The following is a 20,441-nucleotide window of genomic DNA, read 5'->3' as shown; positions in this document are numbered from 1 at the left end:
TATTTTATCATTAGTCTACTCAACTAACTGACTGGGAACACATTACAAGCCCTGAAAAAACAATACCTCATAGCTATCAGCTATAAGATCCATCACATATAGTATGTGCTTGGAGTTATAAATATTTAAAACTTGGGCCATCAACTTGCATGTACAATACTATAAACACTTCATGACATATTTTATGAGGATCATCGAGCAAAGTACACTCAAACAACAGGCTGCGTTGCGAACTATCGAAGGCCCTTTTATTTGCTCACTGCTGCCAAAATTAACCTTTCACCATTCTCCTTAGCCACTAACACTTTCCATATAAAAATACTTAATATCTCTTCAACACGAGCAACAAAACCAATAGCGACCTTCAATTCTGTTTGTTATAAACATTTACATTAGTAACCAAAATTCTATCCTGGAGCACGCAACTCCAACGAAGTCTGGATGAGATGAACAAGGCACCACGTAGTTACCTCTTCTCTGGTTGTTCAGCAGATGCATATAATCAAGGTGTTTGAATTTCATAAATGGCTTCTCTGCGTTCCATCTACAAGAGCTGATCTACCGCTAAATAGTAGGACCCAACAAGTACAAAAGATGCGATTCCACTGCGTGCCATCCGTAGCCCAATGCCACGAAATAGAACATTCCTGTCAGCAGGTGACGTTCCTGTCATTCTCTCTATCCACATTCCTGGTGCTCTCCATTTAAGAAACCTCCTCTCCATTGCTATATACTGAAAAACAGTTGCAAGAACAAATAATGTGCATTTGCAAACAGGGTAGAATGTGGTTCCAAGTTTGAAAGCAGTCAAGTATAAACTTACCTTAGGTATCACAGTGCACTGTGAACGACTTTTGGCAGTATCAAACGTATGTGAAGCAGCAGCTGCTACAACTCCAGAGAAGCCTGCAGCAAGACTAGAAGCTAAAGGGGGTACAGGACCTGCTTCTTCTAAATTCCTGAGATGAGCAAAGGGTTAGAATAGACCAATACTAACGAAAATCAATCATGACACTGTCCCTATCTTTACTTTGCAAATCAAATATACTAATATGACTCCATTACCTGGGTTCAGGGTTCATGTTAACAGACTGCCAAGTAAGCATCGCCGTATGTATGAATTGCCAACAAGAAAAGAACATTCCACTAAAGACACAGTCTCGGGCTACCCCTGGCCTAAGTCCTCTCCATAAAGCACCCCATCCTTCAAGTGCTATCACTCTCGAAGGCACCTGAACATCAGAGGGTAACGGGGGCTTCCCAGAGCCAGTCAGCATCCATGGGTGCTGTTTCAGGGCACCCATCATGTCAGGATGCTTGGGGGAAAGATTGGACAACAGACTAACACTGCTATTCCATACTCTCATGTCAGGGACATGGCCAGGTAATAGCTTGGAAAGCAGTGGAAACGACTCCTGTATAACATTAGCAGGGTTCGTAGCTTTCATAGGTATGGCAGAACCAACTTGGGACCGAAGTTTGAGAAGTTCAAATGGTGTGCACACAAATGCCTCTACAGCACCAGCGGTTATGCCAGCCAATATTGCCTCAGAATAATTAACATGGTTGTCCTCCCTGCCATCTGCCAAGAGACAAACAAATCATATATCATTGCAAAGTTCTATACGTCGACCAGCATATGTCGCTGCAGATTACATTGTTAGTCAGAAGTTTCATGCTTAACTATTGGAAAACAGACAGTCGAATATAGTTTAGAATGTTAAGGCTATAGTTTTGTTGCACATAAGCAAAAGCTCCAATCACAACAGTTCTTCAGAGGTACCAATGTTAAATCATGCAAATTGTTTCTTTTACCTCAAAGGACTTTTGGTCAATCTGCAATTGGAGTATGATAACAGGGAAACATATAGGAAATGGGAGGATATGCCAGAGAAGTCTAACCGACAACATGTCTAGTTTGCTCATGGGTGCTAAACTGCCAATAGAAGGTGCCAACAAGTTGATATCAAGCAGCCTACACTAAGCAAAGAATTGTGTCGCAAAAAAAAGTATGTACCTTTATAGAAGGCTGTTAAAAGCTCATAGGTCCCAAAACGTGCTCCCAAACCAGGCAGTTTACCTAATATTGACCACCCAATGCCACTGTAAAGACCTGAAATACATACAATTATTTAATAGGATATTTTTTGTGCAGAGCAAAGCAACATATGGGCATCAGAAATATGTTACTTTAGAATGCAGAGCAAAGTAATCCTCTCAACTCCAGTAGTTATTATTATGAGTACAATGATCCCCTTTGATACCATCATACATGAATTAGAAATCTCTAAAGTAAGTCAATCAGGTATGATAACATGAAGCAGGCACGGCAACAGAATGAAGTGAAATGTTTATGCAAGCCCAGGTATTTTATAAAGAAGCAATGAAGCAATTAAAAGCAAGCTTCTAGATCTACGTTTGGACGACAAAAAATTGTACAAGCTGAGTAATTTGACTAAATAATCCAAGCCTTCAGGCTCCTACTGGATATGCTCTTAATGTAGACAGTGCGTAGAACCACTATGGACAGTTGGACACAATCACAGTAAGATCTTATCTAATGTAGATTTATTATCTTTGTCAGGCTCACAAGCTATATGTATCATGATGGACTGTTACTAATAGCTGGATGGCAATCTGAGAAGTCAGACACTACCAGTTCTAGACTGTCAACTCAACAAGCAACATCGCAATCCTATCAACTCCACTAGTTATTATTATGCATTGGCATCAAAGGGGATCGAAGATTTAATCACTAATCACAGATCACGACAGAACCACCAAACGAAGGAAGATCTCTACTCGTCTAGTAGCAAGCAGGCAAGCAACCAAACACCTGCAGGGCCGGAGACGTGCATGAGCCGGTCCACCGCATGACGGATCCCCATCTTCTGCTTCTGCCCCGCCGCGCTCAACTGCACACGCGGAAACAAATCAGACCCTGACGAGAGAAGAGCAGCACCGCAAATGGGAGAATCTGAGAGAGGGGGGCGCTCGCCTGGAGGAGGCTCTTGACGGTGTCGAGGGGGTGGACGGCGACGGCGGAGGCGCTGATCGCCGCGGCTCCCGCGGCCGCGTGGCCGGCGAACACGTTGTCCCCGAACGGCTTGCCGCCGCCTCCGGCCATCGCGGCGGGCTGGAGGGGGGAATGGCGACGCGGAGGTTTAGGGGAGGCGCCGAGGCGTCGTGTCGTGGGCGACACACACACTGGAACGCCGCTGGCCACTCACGAAGGCCGGCCCGGCCCATGGAACGGAAGCAGACCTGCACACGAATCTTGGCGCGATCGGACGGACGGGAAGCACGGTCAGAGTCGGACTCGGGTCCAAATTGCCTTCCAAAGTGGTGTGCCGCCGGGCGACTTGAGTACTTGACCACGCTCCTGCTCAGGCCGCCGGTCGCTTTTTGCTCTCTCGCTTCTTCGCCGGTCGTCGAGACGAGAGTGGCCGCCGCCTGAATTCTTACTAGCCGCTCAACCAACCATCGATGGGCCAAGAACAGAGCCAGCCCGACCCGGCGGTGGAGGAGCCTTCTCCGCCGGCCGCCGACCCCGCGCCGGCGCAGTCTCCTGCCCCCGCGCCCTCCTCCCTCGAGGAGCTCGCCGCAGGTACACGCCAAACTCTGAATCTTAGGCGCCGGTGGCGATGTCCACTTATTCTCGTTTTTCCAGCGGACACGCGGCCGTTTCGAGTAGTGGTTCTCTTCAAGTCGCGGCAGCCTATAGGTTATCCGTCGGGTTGCTGGGATTTGGGGAGCATTGGTGGAAGCAGAGCTCTAGGGAAGGATAGTTGCGAGTTTTAGGTGGACGAGATTGTCCCTGTGATTCTCCACTATGTGGTTATTATATGCAGTTCAGACCTTGTACTAGTAGATGGTGAACTTACAAATCGTATAACATCTACGCGTTCATGCCGAAATTGAGGTAGTCTTTAATGCTAGTGCCATATAGGGTATGCGCTAGTTGATGATACCCCTGTCCTGAGGAGCTACCAAGCTTCAGCCTGCTAATATCTTGCCAAAACGACTAGATTCCAGTTCCACATCTCCCCCAAAAAATACCCCAATGTGCACAAAGTTCGCGCGCTCTTTCAAATTTGTATGGCATGCGCTGCTTTATTGGAGGTTCCCTAATCTAGACTGCCCTTAGTGTTCCTTTTTTGGTATCAAAAGGAGTTTTCATTCATTAGCAATAGTAGGATTACAACATTTCTAGGCAACAATCTAGACTGCCCTTAGTGTTCCTTTTTTTTGGTATCAAAAGGAGTTTTCGTTCATTAATAATAGCAGGATTACAACATTTCTAGGCAACAATCTAGACTGATATTACTTATGTGATGTTCTTTTAACCCGTGCGCTTTGCATGGGGTATGTTGCATCTTTTGAAGGCTCATTAATCTGTGCCAGCATTAGTGTTTTGATCTTCTGATTACTGATGTTGAATTTTTGTAATGTACAGAGGCTATGTCGTTTAGTGAGGATGATGAGGTAAGACCTTTTATTTTGCTCCTGGAAGATTGATAGATACCTATATATCAGTATTCTATTCTTCATGGTGCTTGGGAGATCAGTGAAACAGTTATCTGCTTATGCAGTCAATTGACGTTAAGGTACAGAAAGCTCTGGATTGTCCGTGCGTGGCTGATTTGAAAACTGGACCATGTGGCAGTGGATTTGTTGATGCATTTTCCTGCTTCCTGAGGAGCACAGAAGTAGAGAAGGTTGTATTTTTATCTCAAGTTACCAAGTTGCTTCAATTATAGCTGTCTTCTGTAAGTTACAGTACTTAAAATTTCCCTGGATAATCATAATAAAGAGCCTCTTTGTTCTAAACTTAACTCAATAGCTCAGGGGTGTTTTTTAGGTAAATACCCAAGAAAGTTATTTTAGGTAAGCACTCAAGGAAGTTGGGTGTTGGGATTAGTGTTTGGCAGATATGTGGTTAATTGATACCTTTTCTAACGTAGTCTTTATAATGAGTAGTGTGGCCCTTTCCTTTTATTGTCAACATTTTTGTTCTTATTATTTCGCCCGATACTATTTTCAGACGAATTCTGTGGCTGCTTCAGTGTGCTAGTTTGTAGTATAAACTAAAAAGGCACCCAAGTAGTTTGTAGATCTGACGGAGCACAATAAAGATCTTTTGTTCTGTGTCGCATTTTCTTACAATCCAAATAGCAACAGATGTATGGCAGTCATTGTCTATTTGGTTACACTACGATGTTATTGGTAGCCAATTATAATTCAATCTGGTCAAAAGTACTTATTCGGTTTACTTGTTACTTTATAACAAAATAAACCTCAAGAATTTGCCCTCTTTCCTCATCAAAGTTAAAAGAGTTAAGAAATGGAGATGCTATAACTCTTTGTAATACTCCCTCCGTAAAGAAATATATGAGCTCTTATATTTGTTTACAGAGGGCTATTTCCTAATGTCTGAATCGCTGTTGCATACAAAACTCTTCCACTCGTATGCTGTTAAATGCTTGGCTGTCTGATTCATGTCTATTTTCTTCCTGGATATTGACTTACACTAAACCTGCTTCCTTTGCCTTGCCAGGGATCAGACTGTGTGCAGCCCTTCATCGCGCTGCAGAACTGCATCAAGGAGAATCCAGCGGCATTTTCTAAGGAGATTTTGGAAGAGGAGGAGAAGGACGAGGAGGCTGAGAAGTCCAACCTGCAAGTTAGAGCTCCAGCATGGTCTAGAGAATCCAAATCCAAACCAAAGCTTTGAGATCCTGTGGTATTAAGCTGACAGCCTGATACAGAGATTACCCTGATTCGCACTCTTCACCTTGTTTCTCCTATAAATTCTTCCTTTATAGGCAAGATTAAGCATCCAGGATTCTTCGGCAGAAATAAGCACAGTTTGTGTGGTAGAAATACTTCCACTTTTTTTTTGGGAGAACATTACACGTTTTTATGAAACTGGAAAACTTGTATTCTAGAGACATCAGTTTCTGAACGGATTTGACGTGCTGGTTTGTTGTCAAAAGGAACTAGTAGATTCCATGATTGCTGTCAGCCCATTATACGAAATCGATGGACCTTGTTAATCCATGCGTTCTTAACTGTGCAGTGACAGTTATTTGACCTTGTTGTGAATGTTGCTATCTGTCTCTTAACTCTGAGTTTACTAATGATAATAGTGTCATTACACGACATGTCCACCAAAGTGGACATAGTCTTAATTATTCTCGAAAAAAAGAAGATGGTCTTAAGTTTTTGCAAGAGCTTTTGGGGAAGTGCTCAACGATTTTCCTTCTGGCGGGCAGGCAGAGCCTTTTCCTTTTTCTTTTGAGAGCTGGCGCCAGGGATAGAAGCCCAAAAAGCATGTTGTCTTGGTGGGCTTTCGGCCCATTTTACTGCTCTTCCTCTCTCCCAACCCGTCACAGGTTTTTTTGTTCAGCCACTGCCTACTCTGGCTTGGTCTCTCTCTTCTCCGCACCCCGGAGGAGTCCCACCCAACTCCACCTCCGCCGCGATAAGCCCTAGCCTCCACCTCCGTCTCCATGGCGACCACCACCACCCTTTCCCACCCGCTCTCCGTGCCCATCGCCGGGGGCCGCGTCCGGCGCTGCCCCCTCACCCTGCTCGCCCCGGCCCGCACGGCCCCCCGGCGGCCGACGCCCCTCCTCGTCGCCCGCGCCAAGCGCACCAACAACTCCAGCGCTGCCCCGAAGCGAGAGGCGGACGAGGAGGTTGAGGTGGAGGAGGAGCTGCCGTGGATCCAGGACAAGGCGCTGGACCTCGTGGAGTTCACCGGCACCGTCACGCAGGCCATCCCCGGCCCCCGCGTCGGCTCCAGCCCCGTGCCGTGGCTCCTCGCCGTGCCGCTCGCCTACGTCGGCGTCTCCTTCGTCCTCGCCGCCGTCCGCACCTTCCGCAGGTTCACCTCCCCGCGCACTCAGAAGAAGAAGAGGGTGAGCCTTCGAGTCTGAAAATCATGTGTAGATCGATGCTTAGTGGGGGACTGCGGAGTGATACGATTAGCAGTTTAGTTACACACTGGTGGTTCCTCTCTAAGATTGGACATGTTGCTTGTGCTTCGTCTTTTTGGTGGCGGTAGATAATAAAGTGATGGCATATTTCTCTTATATATATAATAGAGTTTTAGCCATGCCAAAATGTAGGCACATTGTGTGGAGCAGCGGTTCGTTTGTTCAATCCGAACTCCAATAGTAGTTCATTGGGTGCTAAAGGCGTTCAAGGACTCGAGAATATGGGAGATTGACTCTTTTTTTTTCTCAGCGAGGGATTCTATGTTGCAATTTCATCTCTATTCATCAAGTATCATAGAACCATGAGTCATGACCATACTAAATAGTTCAGTTTGTTTCAGTTAGTTGTTACTTTCAAGTGAGAAAGAATCAGGAGAACTTTTTTTCATTTTGTACTAATGAAGTTTCTGTTGATCACAAGCTAAGCTTACCTTTTTATTGATCACTGACTAAGCTTATGTTTTGTTTGATCACAATTCACAAGCTAGGCTCATCTTTACTCTTTATTTTCTTTTTCTTGCTGATGTTCTTGATGGGACTATTAATTCTGTTGCTCTTAGAAGTCATAACCATTATCCAGATATATTTTTGGCATTTCATGGTGACTCCATTTCTTTGCAGGTGACCAAGAATATATTCTTGTTGAAGTCACTAGACGAGTTGTTTCAGAAGGGCAGGGAAGCAGTGGATTTTCCAGCTCTTCAAGAACTAATGCAAAAGGTGTGCCCTTGATTCAACCATTATTCCTGAGAATCTGAACTTATATTGGACTGCTGTTAGCACACACCTGCTTTATTTTCTCAACAAATGAATCTACTTTGACCAGTGTTTCTCAGATATCTTATTCTGGAAGGTTAAATTACACTGATGACTTGTGCTAAAAATATTTAGACTCAAGACTATCTCCTTGCAAAGATCTAAACCAGAAATTTTGCTGGTCAGAATAGATTTTGACATATGAAACTGTAATGCTTTTGCACCAATGCACCCATTTGGCCATTTCTACTGCTGTTTGAGGAATGGTTTTCTTATTATGTTGTTGGCCGCAAAGCTGTCTGGCTATAGTGAGGACTACGTATACACTTTTAACTTTTTTCCCCATGTATTCAGACAGGATTTGACATGGATGATGTAGTAAGAAAGTACATCCGATACACACTGAATGAAAAACAATTCAATCCTGATGTGGTTGTGGATCTCATACATCTTAGGAAAGCATCGATGTTAGAAGATAATGAAGTTGCTGAGATTCTGAATGAGATATCTAGACGAATTGTTCGGGAAAAAGGTATTTTTCTTCTTCTGATTCTGGTACTCTTAGATAACACATAGTTTTTCCTAAACCTTCAAGACCCTGGCTGCTCAATTCTAAAACACGGAAGTGATTTTGTCTTCTTTTGACTTCCTATGAAATTTGTGGATCTCCCTGGTGGAATCCTCTGTAAAACTTGGTACTGATCATGTGTCCCATAATTTACTGGTTTTGTACTTTGATTCGCTGCAAACTTTTAGAAGATTACTTTCCAACGATTACTGAGCATATAATATTGGCATTTGTCTGTTTCTTCCATTGTTGTCAAATCCGCTCGTCGCGTTAGCTTTATACACATTGTTCAGTTATTTTAGCTTCTGAGCCTGAAAATGATGTCTGCATTGTGTGAGTTGCTAAACATCTGCTTTTTTTTTAACTTGGGTCGTCAAACATCATTTAATATACATCTGTATGCTGCAGCAATATTCAGACATAAATAAGAGAGTTTTAGCAATACGTTGTCATTTTTAATGAGCATGAAAATCTTAAGATGATGTCAAAATCAAAGCACTGCATTTGAATGCTTCATTTGTTGAAGTTCAATTTGACACCTTCAACATGAGTTCTTGTACTTAAAATTATACGGTTTATTTTTAGGGTTGCTACGAACCTATGAGCGTATGATTTGCATATCAAATAGGAGAATCATTGTCTTTCTAGAAAATGATCAAGAGCTGTGGCCTGCGGGATAGTGTTCAAAATATTATAAATTGCTTGTTTTTGGTAGGAGTGATAATTTTGTTTGATTCACAACTAAGCTTGATGTGTAAGGTTATGCTTGCACACTGCTAGAGTGCTGAGGATATTTGTGTTTTATGATATTGCAGGTCCAATAGTTATGGACTTATCTGGGTTTACAGAGCAAGGTTTTAAGCGGAAGCTTGCTGTGCAAACATTGTTCGGAAAAATCATGTACTTATCAGAGGTAAGCTGCTGGCGTCTGTTTTTATTGACTCTGTTTTAATTGACTCTTGCAGCTAAGAATTTTCTGGACTCCAAAATAGAGTTAAAATATTTTAGATGTCATGATGTTGTATTATAATGTATTCAGCTCCTTCCCTGTTCCTCCATTATAACTGGATATCTGTGAATTATCCAGCTCCCAGAGTTCTGTTCCCGGGACGGCTCGCTTGTTGTCAAAGAAATCTTTGGAGTTACAGAGTATGGCTAAATCTCTGTTGTGGATTATCATCACAAATTTTATGCTACAACTGATGCATCCAATACTATTGTCATAACTGTTGTTTCTTTCCCTGTTTTCATCTGAGCAGCGAGGATGCAGACAGCCTTCGCAGTCGTACCCTTTCTGAAGCTGGTGATATCGAGTCGTTAGAAAGGATGGTCGAAGATTCTGATGAACATGGTACCTCATCATCATCTTGAAGTATGTTAGTGGTTGGATACTTATCATCTTTGAGTTTTGTCAATGGTTGAAGAAGAGAGGGTTGTCCTGGATAGTTGACTGCAAGTTTTGTAAATCTACCTTCTACTAGGATTGTAGCTTCTGGCAGTATCTCGGACCTGTCTACCACCTGACTAAAACAAGGAAGTTGTTGAGAGAATGGTAGCAGTGAGTTTATATAAAGCGACAATTGTTAACTGTATTTGCGTTGTTTATTCTTTTATGGTCTTTATCCATGAATTATAAGACTGAACCAAGTTTATATATATCCCTACATTGGGTGTGAGTTGCGCACATGTGCAACCAGGATATGTTTGGCAATGGTGCTGTCAGATTGTCGATGCAATGATTCTAAGTACTCCCTCTGTTTGTGAATATAAGATGTTTTGGATATTTCAATATGGACTACATGCAGATTGAAATAAGTGAATAAGCACACTAAAATGCGTCTATATACATCTGAGTCAGGAAAAAGTTGGAACATCTTAATAGACTGAGACGAAGCCATTCTGAACCCATTGTGCACAATATGTGGGTAGCAAAGCATCCAAATTTGAATGTAAAACAACATGAGCAATCAAGTCTGTAAAAGATAAAGGAAAATTTCCATTTAATTTTGACACAGGCAAACTGGATGAAGGGGTGAATAAACAGAGTACTCCCAACTTCTATGGTGACTTGTATAGCTGACAGGAGCGTCGTCTGAAAGATGGAAGGAATGGACCTCCTGGAGATCTATACAATTGTGTTTCAGGTCATGAAAAGAATCATAAAACAATGTGTATCCTATATGTAATCACATCTAGCAAGCCAGACCATATGAATTTACAGATTGTTCCAAAAGATCCTGAGTCCACCAGCAAAGGATTTCAGGCTGCCCCACAGATTTGCCCCCTTCGATGCTTCATGCGCATGCTTAGGGCTGCATTATGGAGCAAGAAAAGCTGTGAGGAACATAAGACGGTAGCAACCAAAATAACATCACATGCAACATCTTAGTGTTAAAATGTGTGAATCAACGATGGTGGAGAGGACTATGTAAGCTATCTTTATACATGTGCTACTGATAAACACATATTTCTTGATTTGTTTGATGCAGTTTAAGAATAATGCAGGTATTGTCTCAAATAGTCATCTTTAGGTGCTCATGCTGCTTAATTTGCAGAGCCAAAATTAGCTACCCCGTTACCATGCGATCATTTGTAAATCAATTGTTGATCTTGCGTGAGGGAATGCAAGCAGTACCTCTTGAGGTTTTGTGCCTTAACCACATTGTTGTTTTCAGTTTGACCTGATGCCATTGGCTCACTTTTATCCTCCAAACAAGTTGTTGGGGATAACTTTGGCTTTGCAGCTCCAGCTTTACCATGGCATTCTGGAAGTTGTGGCTTAGTATTTAGATCCAGAGGTTTCGAAGTTTTAGCCTGCAAAAGTAGATGATTATTATTATGAGCACAAACATAATTGGAGATATATGATTATTTAAGCATGCACAGTGACGATGTTTAATGATGAAAACTCAAAAAGAAAAGCATGAAGAGTGAAAGTACGTTATCTGTAATGAGGTACTACCATTTCTTCATTTACACCCTGAAAGTTGGTAGCAGCAACTCTTGGAGAGAGATCGATATTGTGGAGCCCGTATTTTTCCTTGAAGTTTTCTGAGCTGAAAGAGGCATTTCTTACATCATTCTTGAGTCTTGAATTATACTCCAATTCCTGGAGTAATGCCAGCACTGTATAGTAGGACCCTCCAACCTGCTGACGAACATATGTCGCATGTGGAAATTTTCCTTCGTGTGAAGCCCTGAAACTGTGTTGAATAATAGAGCCAGGCATAAGCAATGGATGTAAGATTTACAAGCACAAACGAATCCTTAACACCTCATCAGGTGAAGCACAATTATATGTGACTATATCCAGCTGGTAACAACGAGAATCGGTATAAAACTGGTACTTCCAGAATTTAAATTTAGCGAGGGTTCTTTTGAAGCTAAAACTTGGTTTTCATCCGGGAACAATGACAAAATCTGATTGAGTAGCTTAACCGCATAAATCAGATCGCTCACTTCCCAAATTTCGAGAAGGCCCTGTTTGATAGTAAAGTATTTTCTAAGTAATCCAGAAATACTACAGTCATTCATATTATCATAGTTTTATTTGCAATGAGCTGTTTGGTTGCCATAAAAAACTGCAATTTTAATATTACAGTATTGCCAAAACCGTGGTATTTTCTCTGCATATAAAAAAGAACCCCGGACCTTTTTTTTCTTTAACAGAGCGAGCGGAAAAAACGACGTTTGTATCGTCTTCCTCGCTCCCAAGGTGTCGCCCCTGCATGTTGTTCAGATCTTCTCCATGGGCAGACATGGATAAACTAAGAGACGACGATGGAGAGAAAAAACGGTGTCCATCGTACTGCCGCTTGCGCTCCTCCCTCTCTGCTCCTATGCCCCATGCCCCCAAGCAGCTGGTTGCCCCGCTGGCCAACTCACGCGGTACTGGCTGCTCCGTGAACCCCCAACGCACTATTGTCCAAGCTCGAATGTGCCCTGCGCACTCCTAGTTGTGTGCTACTGCTGGTCAAAGCTGTGTCGTATGCGTGTTGTTTTGCCACTGGTTGTGCAGCCGCCGCCATGCCGCGACCTTGCTAGCTGCTGCTCATCCCACACGCACTGCTCGTGACCGCCGCCAACATGAATGGCACCACGACGTGCCCCTATGCACTCCACCCTAACGCGCTCGTTGGAACCCATGCGTGTCGTGAACGACTATAGCTAGCTAAGTTAGGTTGATGCATACAAGCACTAACCAAACATGTCGCAGTATTCTCAATACTTCAAAATACTTTGTTTTGTCAAAATTGTGGTATTTTGTGCCTATATGCTAAAATACTGTAGTTTTGCAATACTACAGTTTTTGCAATACTTTGCTACCAAACATAGCCTGAACTAGCGGTTTTGCTGGATTCCAATCCTAGCCATGTTTGTGAGGCATTCACTGCCTGCTTAAACATGCTGCTTGAACCTTTCGAACCGCTCACAGAGCCAAATAAGAAAATGACATTGTTTATCAAGCACTATATCTCGAGTGGTACGAATCTTACATCTGATAAACAGAGTTGATCAGCTGGCTGTAAGACATTACTGTGTAATATACTCCCTCTGTAAAGAAATATAAGAGCGTTTAGATCACTTAAGTAGTGATCTAAACGCTCTTATATTTCTTTACGGAGGGAGTATAATGTAATTCTATAGTACGCAAGGTAGTATTTCCACCTTCACCCAAGATTGAAACTAGATAAAAGGAAGCACGGACACAAAGTATAACAAGTGCCGATCACAATAATAACAAACAGAAATGTTGTCTGGCCAAGTTGGCTTACTTTTCAACAAATTCCTCTACCCTGGCCATTCTTTCTTCTCTTGTCATTCTCTTGTGGACTTCGGGTAGATCCTGAGAACACAAAGAAGGGTGTTCATATTCTCACTTTGTGTCTGACCTGACATGGTTTGGGCATTTGCATTCCTAAAGCATCCTGGTTTAGCTACTAATAGCGCAATTATGATAGTATACCAGTGGAAACATGTATCAAAGTTCAACCGGTACTTATGATTTTAGCATGCACAGAGATTAAACTAAAACTAACTGTTAAAACCTTGTAATCTCTTTCTGAGATCTGATCTTACAATACAACACTATAAGATAGGCCCTGCCAGAAATGTAAGAGATCAAACTGGCAATAACTAACAACATGAACAAAATGGACAGAGAGTTAGAGTAGGGTTTCTGCAATAAAATACCTTCTCTTCCTTTATGCCCTCGAAGCTGGTCCTGGCATCTCTGGTTGAGTTGAAAGAGGCATCACTGACATCACTCCTCAGCTTCGAATTGTACTCCAGTTCCTGGAGTAATGCCCACAATACGTAATAGGACCCTCCAACCTGCTTACGAACATATGTAGCAGACGGAAATTTTCCTTCATGTGATGCCCTGTAACTGTATTGAATAGCAGAGCCAGCCATAAATAATGGATGTAAGGTTTAAAGACGCAAACAAGCCCATTGGGTGCATTCACAGATATACAATGCTAGAACTGCATCAAGCACCTAGCTCCATTCCAGAAGCACATTTACATGTGGTACGACAGACATTATACAGCCGGATGTTTTATTCTTGACCGGGAAACAGTAGGAAATTAGGCTACTGTGAATTTTACATAAATATAAGTGACAGTATTCACATGAGGGGGGTATGTACAGAATGGATAAGTACAGTGGAAACAAGCTAAAGGAATTGTTGTATCCAGACTTTGAAACTTTGCAGATGCTTTCTTTTCACCCTATGTGAAACTAGGACGAGATCCTCCCTAAATTTCCTGCACCAACTCTCCAGGATCTCGTCGTTTCTTTGTGTACAGAAACCGGAAGTCTCAAAATTTAAAATTTGACGAGGATTGTTTTGAAGCTAGCACTTGGTTTTCATCTAGTAACAGTTGCAAAGTATGGTTGATTAGCTCGTTTGTGGAAGGCAATGACTAAAACAAGATTGTAGTAATTCGCTATATACAAAGGCAGCACAAGAAAACTGCAATACATGCTGATGACAATAATAGAGTTAGAAATGCTGGCCAGACCGAGTTTGACTTACTTCTCAACAAATTCCTCTACCCTGTCCCTTCTTTCTTCTTTTGTTAATCTCTTCTGGACCTTGGGTGGATCCTGAGCAGAGGGAGAACCCAGATGCTTCTTCGCACAGAGAGGCCGATAGGACGACCGTGCAACGGCGTCAGAAACGTCAGCAATGGCTGAAAAATGGGGGTAAAATGACAGAATTAAAACCCACAAGACAGGCAAACTAATTACATGGCAACAGGGGCAGCATTTGAGCACCTTTAAGACAAATCATACAATTACAAGCATTTATCCTAAAAACTAGTAGTAATGGTGTTCTGGCACAGGGAAGGAGGTTAAAATCCTCCATGATTAAACCAAAATTAAACGGGGGAAACTTGGAGGAAAGATTACCAACCCTTCCTGGATGAGGCGGAGGAATAGAAGAAGCGCGCGGACGCGTGCATCGGAGAGGCCGATTAGGGTTTCATCGGTGTTCTGCGGGGAGCGAGGCAGAGCAGAGGAGGAGCTGAGGCAGGGGAGGTAGACGAGGAAAGCGGGCTCGTTTGCTTGCAAGGCTGTCAGTTTGGCGGTGGCTAGCTAATGTGGACGGGCCCCGATGTCGGCAGGGACTGGCACAGTTAGCAAAAGGGCATGTTGGTTTTCTTTTCTGTTTTAACACTAGTTTTTCTTAAGAAACCAATGAACATCTTACATCTGTTAGTTACTCCATCCGTTCCTAAATATTTGTCTTTTAAAAGATTTTAAATAGACTATCACATATGGATGTATATAGACATAGTTTAAAGTGTAGATTCACTCATTTTGCTCCGTACGTAGTTACTTGTTGAAATCTCTAAAAAGACAAATATTTAGGAACGGAGAAAGTATTATTATTTAGAAGAACAGACAAATTAACAAAGAACGTCCGGTACAAAATGGTAAATGAGCCCAATCAGCCAACTCGTCCGCGTTCTCGTTGGTCCACTCGCGCGTGTGTGCCATGTACCCGTGGGGCGTGCATGTGACACATCCCCTCATGTTTCTTTCTTCCTATACCAGGTCAAAACAGTTTCACTCATCTTTCTCCCGCTTCTCTTCTCCCCCACCAAATCGAGGATTTGCAAGCCGGCCGCCGATGTTGTTCAATCAACCACTGCCACCTCATCATCGTTGACGACATGGTCACGCCCACTGCCTCTCACTCATCCTTCGTCCTGTTTGCGGGAGCTGCTGGCTGCTCATCGATGTTGTAAACCAGAGGCACGCGAAGCCGCCTCGAGTCAGAGGGGGCTATGAGTGGCCGCTGCTGTGAGGCCAGTGCTGCCAGACGGTGCAAGGTAGGCAACCACTTCGTTGCACAGTGTTGCGATGCCAGTAGCTCGGCGTTGTAGGGCGGCCCCGCTCCTCGCGCCGGTGCTGCAAAGGTTGGGCACATGAGCTACAAAGGCGGGCGTTGGTGCTACGAAGGTCGACTGCCGGTAGGACACGTGTTGTTGTGATCCCCAAGGTGTTTTATGCGAGTCCATAGTCGGTGTTGCAAGGGCGTGGTACTGATGCTAGAGGTGATGACCGCCGGTGCTAGGGATGTGACACGCAATACCGTGATGCTGCGACCGGCAGGGCGCTCTGCTGGGATCAACGAACTACGATGCTGCTAGACAGTAGGCGACGAGAGGCGCACTACCACAATGGTGCTGCCGATGGGGAGCTCAGTTGGAACCGGCGACCCGCGGTGCTACCAATCAGTCAACAACGAGATACACACAATCATGATGCTGGGACTGGCGTGCCTCTCAGCTGTGACGGTGGGGCGCTCCGTTAGGATCGGTAACCCGTGTTACTGCGAGCAGGCCAGTGACGAAGAAGAGACATATGTCACTGCAATTGATGGTGCACTCTGCTGCAGAGGCCAGCTATGGGGCATGGTGGTGCTACGAGCGGCCATGCATGCTGTTGGGAGAGGCATGACGTAGACTATTATAGTTGGCGCGAGAAACCATGCGTGTAACTATGACAGAGCAGGGAGGATATGTGTTGTGGTTTTTGCAATGGGAGGAAGGCGTTTGTTTATGCAACGTGAAAGAGGGCGATTGGCCACAAATGAAGCGATCATACGGCAGGGAAGGTGACCAATCGGGGCTTTCGACCGGTTGCCCGACACCTAGCATTGCCCTAAAAATGGATATAAATTCTAGGAAAGTTGTCATTGTTTGGGTAAGATTGTCAATATTTACTTGCCACAACATTAGCTACAAGATCTCTTTGGGAGGGCTACAAATCTCCTTGATGAGATGGTGAAAAATTATGCCCATTGGCACTCTAAAAGAACTCCAAATAATGAAGGTAAACTTTATTGAGGATATTGCATGCTTGAATGATAAGGTTGATATGATTATGTCTATGCTTGCTACTAAGCATGTTCCTACTGATCCTAAGGGTATTTCTATTGCACAACTTGTTGAACAAAATAAGGAACAAATATAAGTCAACTTTATTGAAAGAAACAATTCTAATATCAACGCTCACATGAATATTTTTGGTAAAAATTATGCTAAGCCTTATCCTCAAAATGCTCGAAACTCATATGAAAACTCTTATGATCATAATAATATACCCACTGGTCTAGAAAATATGATGAAATATTTGATTACTACTAAAAAATAAGTTAATATTACGACCAGTGGAAAGCTTGATATATATTATACAAGTAGCAAACACACCATGATTAAAGCTAGAGGAGAAACATAAAGGTTACAGAGAGAAGCTAGAAATGCTGAACTGTTTGCTGAAAAAGGGATTGAAGAGGTCAAAACTATAAGTTTTGTTGGACCTCTATTGCGGATGACCCTATGATAATTCATATTACTTTCCATGATTATAAAGGCGGGATTGGAGAGGTCATGACTTTATATAGCAATGATCCCACTATTTTAAAGAGTGTTAAATCTGATTGCCGTATTGCTAAAAGCGGGTTTGGAGAGAGATCAAAACTTTAGGTAGTATTTATCCCACTGTTTTAGATGGTAATTTTTTATTATGATGATTGCACTCTTACTGAAGTGATAAAGGTTTTGCATGAGTTTGTTATAAATCCTAATGCTAGTGAATACAATAGAGAATTGTAGGAGCTCTCTTAAAAGCTAGAGAAGAAAAATATGAAGAAGAAGTTTCTATTCCAAGAAAATTATAAGATGGTTGGGAACCTAATATCAAGATCATAATTAATAACTTTGTAGGTAATGCATTATGTGATCTTGGTGCTAGTGTCTCTACCATGCCAAAAGCATTATATGATGTACTTGGATTAAGATCTATGTTTGATTGTTCTTTAAGTTTACATTTGGTTGATTCAACCATTAAAAGGCCATTGGGAAGAACAAATGATGTCCCTATAAATGCAAATAGAAAATTTATGTTACCAGTGATTTTATAGTAATAGATACTGAATGCAATCCTTCATGTCCTATCACATTAGGAAGACCATTTTAAAGAACCATTGCGATGTCATTGACATAAAGGAAGAGGACATATAATATTTCAATTTCCAATGAGGAAAGGACGTGACATTTCCAAGGAAGAAAATATATTACCATATGAAACCATTATGAGAGAAAATTATTCCCTGGAAAATAATAATGAGAAAACTTCAAACTATCCCCAGAACACCATGCCTAGCTAAAAGACATTAAAGAAAAGCGCTTATGGGAGCATATTTATCTTTTTATTTCCTTTGAGTCAATAAAGTTGTTGTGTTCTATCGCGATAAAATTTTATATCCTTCTGTAGTACCCCCTCTATAAAGAAATATAAGAGTGTTTAGATCACTAAAGTATGTTGGGGAACGCAATATTTCAAAAAAATTCCTATGATCACGCAAGATCTATCTAGGAGATGCATAGCAACGAGAGGGGAGAGTGTGTCTACGTACCCTCGTAGACCGAAAGCGGAAGCATTTAGTAACGTGGTTGATGTAGTCGAACGTCTTCACGATCCAACCGATCAAGTACCGAACGCACGTCACCTCCGCGATCTGCACACGTTCAGCTCGGTGACGTCCCTCGTACTCTTGATCCAGCTGAGGCCGAGGGTGGGTTCCGTCAGCACGACGGCGTGTTGACGGTGATGATGAAGTTCTGACGCAGGGCTTCGCCTAAGCACTACGACAATATGACTGAGGTGTAAAACTATGGAGGGGGGCACCGCACACGGCTAAAGATCAACTTGTCTGTCTATGGGGTGCCCCCCTCCCATGTATATAAAGGGGGGGAGGAAGGAGGAGGCCGACCAGGGTTGGCGCACCCAAGGGGGGAGGAATCCTACTCCAAGTAGGATTCGGCCCCCCCTTTCCTACTTCCACAAGGAGAAGGGGGGAAGGAGTAGGAGAAGAGAAGGAAAGGGGGGCCGGCGCCCATAGCCCTAGTCCAGTTCAGTTTGGGCTAGGGGAGGGGGCGCCACCTCTTGGCTGTTGGGGAACGTAGCAATAATTTAAAATTTTCCTACGTGTTACCAAGATCAATCTAGGAGATGCTAGCAACGAGAGAGAAGGAGTGGATCTTCATACCCTTGAAGATCTCTAAGCGGAAGCGTTGCAAGAACGCGGTTGATGGAGCCGTACTCGTGGCGATTCAAATCGCGGAAGATCCGATCTAGCGCTGAACGGACGGCGCCTCCGCGTTCAACACACGTACAGCCCGGGGACGTCTCCTCCTTCTTGATCAAGCAAGGGGAGAGGAGAAGTTGAGGGAGAACTCCGGCAGCATGACGGCGTGGTCGTGGAGCTCGTGGTATTCCTGCAGGGCTTCGCCAAGCTCTACGGAGGAGAAGGAAGAGTTGGAGGAGGGAGGGGCTGCGCCAGGGAAGGGGTGCGGCTTCCCTCTCTCTCCCTCACTATATATAGGGGGAAGGAGGGTGGAGGAGGCGCCCTAGGGTTCCCTAGGGGAGGGGCGGCGGCCACAGGGAAAACCATAGATGGGTTTGGGCGCCCCCACCCCTAGGAAACTTGCCCCCCAAGCCGGGAGGGGTGGCTGCCCTAGGGGAGGCGTCCCCACCTCTCCAAGTTACGTGAGATGGGGTGGGAGGGGCGCACAGCCCCTTAGTGGGCTAGTGTGCCCCTTCCCCTTGGCCCATAAGGCCCCCCAACGCTTGTCGGGGCCTCCGAAACCACTTTCGGACACGCTGGTTGTCACCCGGTACCCCCGGAACAATTCCGGACTCCAATACCCTTCGTCCAATATATCGATCTTCACCTCCGGACCATTCTGGAACTCCTCGTCACATCCGGGATCTCATCCGGGACTCCAAACAACCTTCGGTAACCACATACTATTTCCCATAACAACTCTAGCGTCACCGAACCTTAAGTGTGTAGACCCTACGGGTTCGGGAACCATGCAGACATGACCGAGACATCTCTCCGGCCAATAACCAATAGCGGGATATGGATACCCATATTGGCTCCCACATGTTCCACGATGATCTCATCGGATGAACCATGATGTCGGGGATTCAATCAATCCCGTATACAATTCCCTTTGTCTATCGGTATGTTACTTGCCCGAGATTCGATCGTCGGTATCCCAATACCTCGTTCAATCTCGTTACCGGCAAGTCTCTTTACTCGTTCCGTAATGCATGATCCCATGGCTAACTCATTAGTCACATTGAGCTCATTATGATGATGCATTACCGAGTGGCCCAAGAGATACCTCTCCGTCACACGGAGTGACAAATCCCAGTCTTGATTCGTGCCAACCCAACAGACACTTTCGGAGATACCTGTAGTGCACCTTTATAGCCACCCAGTTACGTTGTGACGTTTGGTACACCCAAAGCATTCCTACGGTATCCGGGAGTTGCACAATCTCATGGTCTAAGGAAATGATACTTGACATTAGAAAAGCTTTAGCAAACGAACTACATGATCTTGTGCTACGCTTAGGATTGGGTCTTGTCCATCACATCATTCTCCTAATGATGTGATCCCGTTATCAGTGACATCCAATGTCCATGGTCAGGAAACCATTACCATCTATTGATCAACGAGCTAGTCAACTAGAGGCTTACTAGGGACATGTTGTGGTCTATGTATTCACGCATGTATTACGGTTTCC

The 20,441-nt window shown here is 43.8% G+C and overlaps 4 protein-coding genes across 6 annotated transcripts; 2 read left to right on the top strand and 2 right to left on the bottom strand.

Moving 5' to 3' along the window:
- Positions 1 to 219: 219 nt before the first annotated feature.
- On the bottom strand, positions 220 to 3,265 carry LOC125539082 (Mitochondrial substrate carrier family protein). 2 transcript variants are annotated; one of them, XR_007296654.2, is made up of 7 exons: positions 2,999 to 3,265; positions 2,837 to 2,915; positions 2,018 to 2,113; positions 1,066 to 1,582; positions 824 to 959; positions 471 to 733; positions 220 to 370 (listed from the first exon to the last, which is right to left on the bottom strand). XR_007296654.2 is itself a non-coding variant. In XM_048702452.2 (6 exons), the coding sequence occupies exons 1-6, from the start codon at positions 3,125 to 3,127 to the stop codon at positions 545 to 547; spliced, it is 1,146 nt and encodes a 381-aa protein (XP_048558409.2). In that variant the 5' UTR covers positions 3,128 to 3,265; the 3' UTR covers positions 220 to 544. The 2 variants fall into 2 exon arrangements, 1 of the variants encoding a protein (XP_048558409.2); XM_048702452.2 differs by having other exon boundaries at positions 220 to 733.
- Positions 3,266 to 3,343: 78 nt separating this feature from the next.
- MIA40 (Cox19-like CHCH family protein) lies at positions 3,344 to 6,078 on the top strand. Its single transcript, XM_048702455.2, has 4 exons — positions 3,344 to 3,607; positions 4,457 to 4,485; positions 4,593 to 4,718; positions 5,558 to 6,078. Exons 1-4 carry the CDS (start codon positions 3,487 to 3,489, stop codon positions 5,732 to 5,734), a joined length of 453 nt encoding a protein of 150 aa, XP_048558412.2. The 5' UTR covers positions 3,344 to 3,486; the 3' UTR covers positions 5,735 to 6,078.
- Positions 6,079 to 6,398: 320 nt separating this feature from the next.
- On the top strand, positions 6,399 to 9,917 carry LOC125539084 (ribosomal RNA small subunit methyltransferase J). Its single transcript, XM_048702454.2, has 6 exons — positions 6,399 to 6,923; positions 7,623 to 7,721; positions 8,112 to 8,289; positions 9,141 to 9,238; positions 9,413 to 9,474; positions 9,585 to 9,917. The coding sequence occupies exons 1-6, from the start codon at positions 6,513 to 6,515 to the stop codon at positions 9,694 to 9,696; spliced, it is 960 nt and encodes a 319-aa protein (XP_048558411.2). The 5' UTR covers positions 6,399 to 6,512; the 3' UTR covers positions 9,697 to 9,917.
- A 273-nt stretch (positions 9,918 to 10,190) lies between these two features.
- Positions 10,191 to 14,930, bottom strand: LOC125539083 (uncharacterized). 2 transcript variants are annotated; one of them, XM_048702453.2, is made up of 8 exons: positions 14,747 to 14,930; positions 14,366 to 14,522; positions 13,519 to 13,714; positions 13,101 to 13,171; positions 11,288 to 11,528; positions 10,961 to 11,139; positions 10,545 to 10,637; positions 10,191 to 10,450 (listed from the first exon to the last, which is right to left on the bottom strand). In XM_048702453.2, exons 1-8 carry the CDS (start codon positions 14,793 to 14,795, stop codon positions 10,384 to 10,386), a joined length of 1,053 nt encoding a protein of 350 aa, XP_048558410.2. In that variant the 5' UTR covers positions 14,796 to 14,930; the 3' UTR covers positions 10,191 to 10,383. The 2 variants fall into 2 exon arrangements, with proteins under 2 accessions (XP_048558410.2, XP_087400639.1); XM_087544513.1 differs by having other exon boundaries at positions 10,191 to 10,637; positions 14,747 to 14,929.
- Between the last annotated feature and the right edge of the window lie 5,511 nt (positions 14,931 to 20,441).

The sequence above is a fragment of the Triticum urartu genome, chromosome 2A (genome assembly GCF_056163025.1).
Source record: "Triticum urartu cultivar PI428250 chromosome 2A, HENAU_Tu73, whole genome shotgun sequence".
In the NCBI taxonomy this organism is placed as follows: Eukaryota; Viridiplantae; Streptophyta; class Magnoliopsida; order Poales; family Poaceae; genus Triticum; species Triticum urartu.
This window is presented reverse-complemented; position numbering and strand designations above follow the sequence as displayed.

Bases quoted from the DNA above. Each gene is read 5' to 3' on its own strand.
- LOC125539084 (XM_048702454.2), top strand. From the start codon at position 6,513: ATGGCGACCACCACCACCCTTTCCCACCCGCTCTCCGTGCCCATCGCC. The intron at 6,924-7,622 runs GTGAGCCTTCGA...ATTTCTTTGCAG, and splicing joins GCACTCAGAAGAAGAAGAGG to GTGACCAAGAATATATTCTT. The intron at 9,475-9,584 runs GTATGGCTAAAT...TCATCTGAGCAG, and splicing joins GAAATCTTTGGAGTTACAGA to CGAGGATGCAGACAGCCTTC.
- LOC125539082 (XM_048702452.2), bottom strand. From the start codon at position 3,127: ATGGCCGGAGGCGGCGGCAAGCCGTTCGGGGACAACGTGTTCGCCGGC. The intron at 2,916-2,998 runs GCGAGCGCCCCC...CCGCGTGTGCAG, and splicing joins CCGTCAAGAGCCTCCTCCAG to TTGAGCGCGGCGGGGCAGAA. The intron at 1,583-2,017 runs GTACATACTTTT...GTCTCTTGGCAG, and splicing joins TTTAACAGCCTTCTATAAAG to ATGGCAGGGAGGACAACCAT.
- LOC125539083 (XM_048702453.2), bottom strand. From the start codon at position 14,795: ATGCACGCGTCCGCGCGCTTCTTCTATTCCTCCGCCTCATCCAGGAAG. The intron at 11,529-13,100 runs GTAAGCCAACTT...TATTCAACACAG, and splicing joins GTAGAGGAATTTGTTGAAAA to TTTCAGGGCTTCACACGAAG. The intron at 10,638-10,960 runs GTACTGCTTGCA...TCCATAATGCAG, and splicing joins AAGGCACAAAACCTCAAGAG to CCCTAAGCATGCGCATGAAG.
- MIA40 (XM_048702455.2), top strand. From the start codon at position 3,487: ATGGGCCAAGAACAGAGCCAGCCCGACCCGGCGGTGGAGGAGCCTTCT. The intron at 4,486-4,592 runs GTAAGACCTTTT...CTGCTTATGCAG, and splicing joins CGTTTAGTGAGGATGATGAG to TCAATTGACGTTAAGGTACA. The intron at 4,719-5,557 runs GTTGTATTTTTA...TTGCCTTGCCAG, and splicing joins GGAGCACAGAAGTAGAGAAG to GGATCAGACTGTGTGCAGCC.